Consider the following 2,888-nt stretch of genomic DNA (forward strand, 5'->3'; position numbering starts at 1 on the left):
TTTGGACCAATTTTGTGTTCTCCATTCTTTAAGCACCGGTTTGAGCACCGTTTGAGCACCGGCACCGTTTCAAAAGTACCGATTTGACACCGGTATCGGATAAAACCTAAACGATACCCATCCCTACTCATGATGGTGGTTATCAACTTTAAGTTAGTCCGGGCTTTCTGCTTCAGAAAGCTGCTTCTGCTCATTGTTACAAGAATCTGTGTGTATTATTATAAAATATGTATAAATGCTTCATTCTAATCTGCTGCCTCGTCTCTTTGACACTGTTGGAAACAGAGCAACACCAAGAACACCCGTCCAACCAATCACATTCATGTAACTCGTCTCTTTCATCAGGCAGACGGACAGGAAGCTTTAATGATTAAATAGATCCAGTTTAAAGACTCAGAACTCTGATGCACAGCTTTCACCTTACAATTAAACACTAGCATTCAGTGTAAAAGTAATTGATAGAACTTAAAATGTTTCTGAGCCATAAATCATCAGCTTAATGATTTTCTGCAGCATTCGTCTTTTGTCTGTTTTGTTGCTGCAGTTCTTTAAAGATCACTGTTTTATCATCATTTAATTATGTCTCTGATTGGAGGAGGCAGCACTCGAATCATTTCATGCAGAAGTAAATGACTGTATGATTCTATATTAGACACAGGAGGGGGAGGAGACGCAGGTGAATGTAATTAACAACAATCAGATCAACAAATCTGAAACAGGAGAATAATAAACACAGAGATAAGAGAACTCAGACTACATTCAGCCAAATGACGAGTTTGATGTGTGGTGTGTAAGACAGTACTGTTCGTGAATGAAGACATTTGACTCAATAAAAATTTATTTAACTGAAATATTATTTTCATTTAACTAAAAGTATTTCAGTGCTCGAAAAAAGAACAATGTTAAGTAAATTTTGTATCTGCAGAATTTTACTTAAGTATAGATTAAATGTAATTAAGCTTTTTTTTTTTTTTTCATTTTCACTTTCAGCCAAGTATTCTATGTTTTACAATTTCATGATATTAGATCACGCAGAGGTAAACCTCACAAGAACAAAACTGATGCTCATTTTTATTTGTTTTTGTTGTTGTTTTTTGTTCCAGTTATCAAAGATGGTTACAGAAGATATTACAGGTGTTCTGAAAATTAAAAAACCACTGGCTGCTGCAAATATCAAGTTACCACACGAGGACAACATAACACCTCTAAATATCGCCATCACAGGGGAATGTGGTTCTGGGAAATCCACCTTTGTTAATGCCCTCAGAGGTCTATGTGATGATGAGGAGGGAGCTGCTCCCACTGGTGTTGTGGAAACCACCTTAGAGGTCACACCGTACCCCCATCCAAACTATCCCAAGGTTACTTTATGGGATCTCCCTGGAATCAAGTTTTCAGCTGATAAATATTTGGAGCGTGTTGGATTTGAGAAGTTTGACTTCTTCATCATCATCTCAGACACTCGCTTCAGAGAAAGTGACGTGAAACTCGTGCAGGAGATTCAGAAGATGAAGAAAAAGTTCTACTTTGTTTGCTCAAAGATTGACAACGATATACAACATGAGAGAAGAAAGAGAAACTTCAATGAAGAGAAGTATCTTAGGGGAAAAAGAGAAGACTGTGTTCAAAGTGAGTTTCCTGTGTGATCATTTATTTCAGAGTGAGACACATTTAGGATGTTTTCTGGGATGTGTCCCTCTCGAGGAAAACTGTCCTCTTCCTAATAATGTCGATGCAGCTTTTTTTCAGAGTGTGTTTTTTGCACTCAACACAAATTAAAATTATTGGTTTGGCTGATAACAGGTGATTTTTGTAATAAAGTAGCTTTGCTGTTGTCTTTCCTTGTTTAATTTTAGCGTTTAGTTTGGTTAGTATTTCTATGTAATCTCTCTTGTGTCCATTTATTTTATGATTAGTGTTATTAGTTCTGTGCTCTAGCAGCTTCCCAGGTTGAACATATAAAACAAATAAATAAATCTATATTGCACTTAAAACCTGCTGTCAGTAAAAGAATCAGTGGAAACATGGTGTTTTCAGTTGATTTTAAACTGAAATGTGGAACATAACCTGGTCAGGAGCAGGTTATCTTCATCATGTTTTAAGGTCAGCACAGTTTACTTACCCAATAATCTATCTGGTGTTTGGGTTCATATTTATTGAGCTTTTGGTTCCTCATAAACTTTAACAGTCATCACAGTCTGACTGTGACAAACTCTGCAGCTTAAAATGAATTAATGATGAGCTTCAGAAGAAAAACCTGATGAAAATAATGCAAAGTTAAGTAACTGCAATGACCTGTGTGACTGACACAGGACCGACTGTAGCCTAAACCACTAAACTACCCACTAAAATCCATTACAGGTCTATAAACTCGGGGGAGTCACTGAATCAGCTTTAATGAGAAAACTAAGTTTTAGAATATTTTATCATTCACATCTAATTGTCACACTGTGTACTCCTTCTTTGACACAGGACTGAAAGATTTCTGCATCGAGTCTCCACAGGTCTTCCTGGTTTCCAACTTTCAGCTCCACCTGTACGACTTCCCTCTCTTACATCAGACTTTAGAGAGAGACCTACCAGAAATCAGAAGAGATCTTCTGCTGTTTACCAGGCCCAATACCAACCAGCATTTCCTCAGCATGATGAAGAAAGCTTTCTGGTTCTGACTGGTTGGACATTCAGTCTGTGAGTCTTCCCCTTCCTCTTTTGTCTGTTGCTGCTGACACAGCTGTGGTGGTTGATGCTGTCACACATTATTTACACAGGTTTCGTGTTGATATCGCATCTCTGAAGAGACTTTCTCCCAGAACAAGTGGGACCTACAGTGTGCTGTCATCCTTTCACCGCTGGCAGAAGTAGAAACAACTAAAAGTGTCATCCTGAAG

At 37.9% G+C, this 2,888-nt stretch overlaps 1 protein-coding gene across 1 annotated transcript; it reads left to right on the forward strand.

Moving 5' to 3' along the window:
* Positions 1-1,112: 1,112 nt before the first annotated feature.
* On the forward strand, positions 1,113-2,669 carry LOC102215515 (interferon-inducible GTPase 1-like). Its single transcript, XM_005751746.1, has 2 exons — positions 1,113-1,629; positions 2,473-2,669. Exons 1-2 carry the CDS (start codon positions 1,113-1,115, stop codon positions 2,667-2,669), a joined length of 714 nt encoding a protein of 237 aa, XP_005751803.1.
* The last annotated feature ends 219 nt before the right edge of the window (positions 2,670-2,888 follow it).

Source organism: Pundamilia nyererei, unplaced genomic scaffold (genome assembly GCF_000239375.1).
Source record: "Pundamilia nyererei isolate P.nyererei 1_Seehausen unplaced genomic scaffold, PunNye1.0 scaffold00324, whole genome shotgun sequence".
In the NCBI taxonomy this organism is placed as follows: domain Eukaryota; kingdom Metazoa; phylum Chordata; class Actinopteri; order Cichliformes; family Cichlidae; genus Pundamilia; species Pundamilia nyererei.

What these genes read in the sequence shown, in the direction of transcription:
- LOC102215515 (XM_005751746.1), top strand. Translation starts at nt 1,113, where the DNA reads ATGGTTACAGAAGATATTACAGGTGTTCTGAAAATTAAAAAACCACTG. An exon ending in AAGAGAAGACTGTGTTCAAA is followed by an intron (nt 1,630 to 2,472) that starts GTGAGTTTCCTG and finishes TCTTTGACACAG; the next exon opens with GACTGAAAGATTTCTGCATC.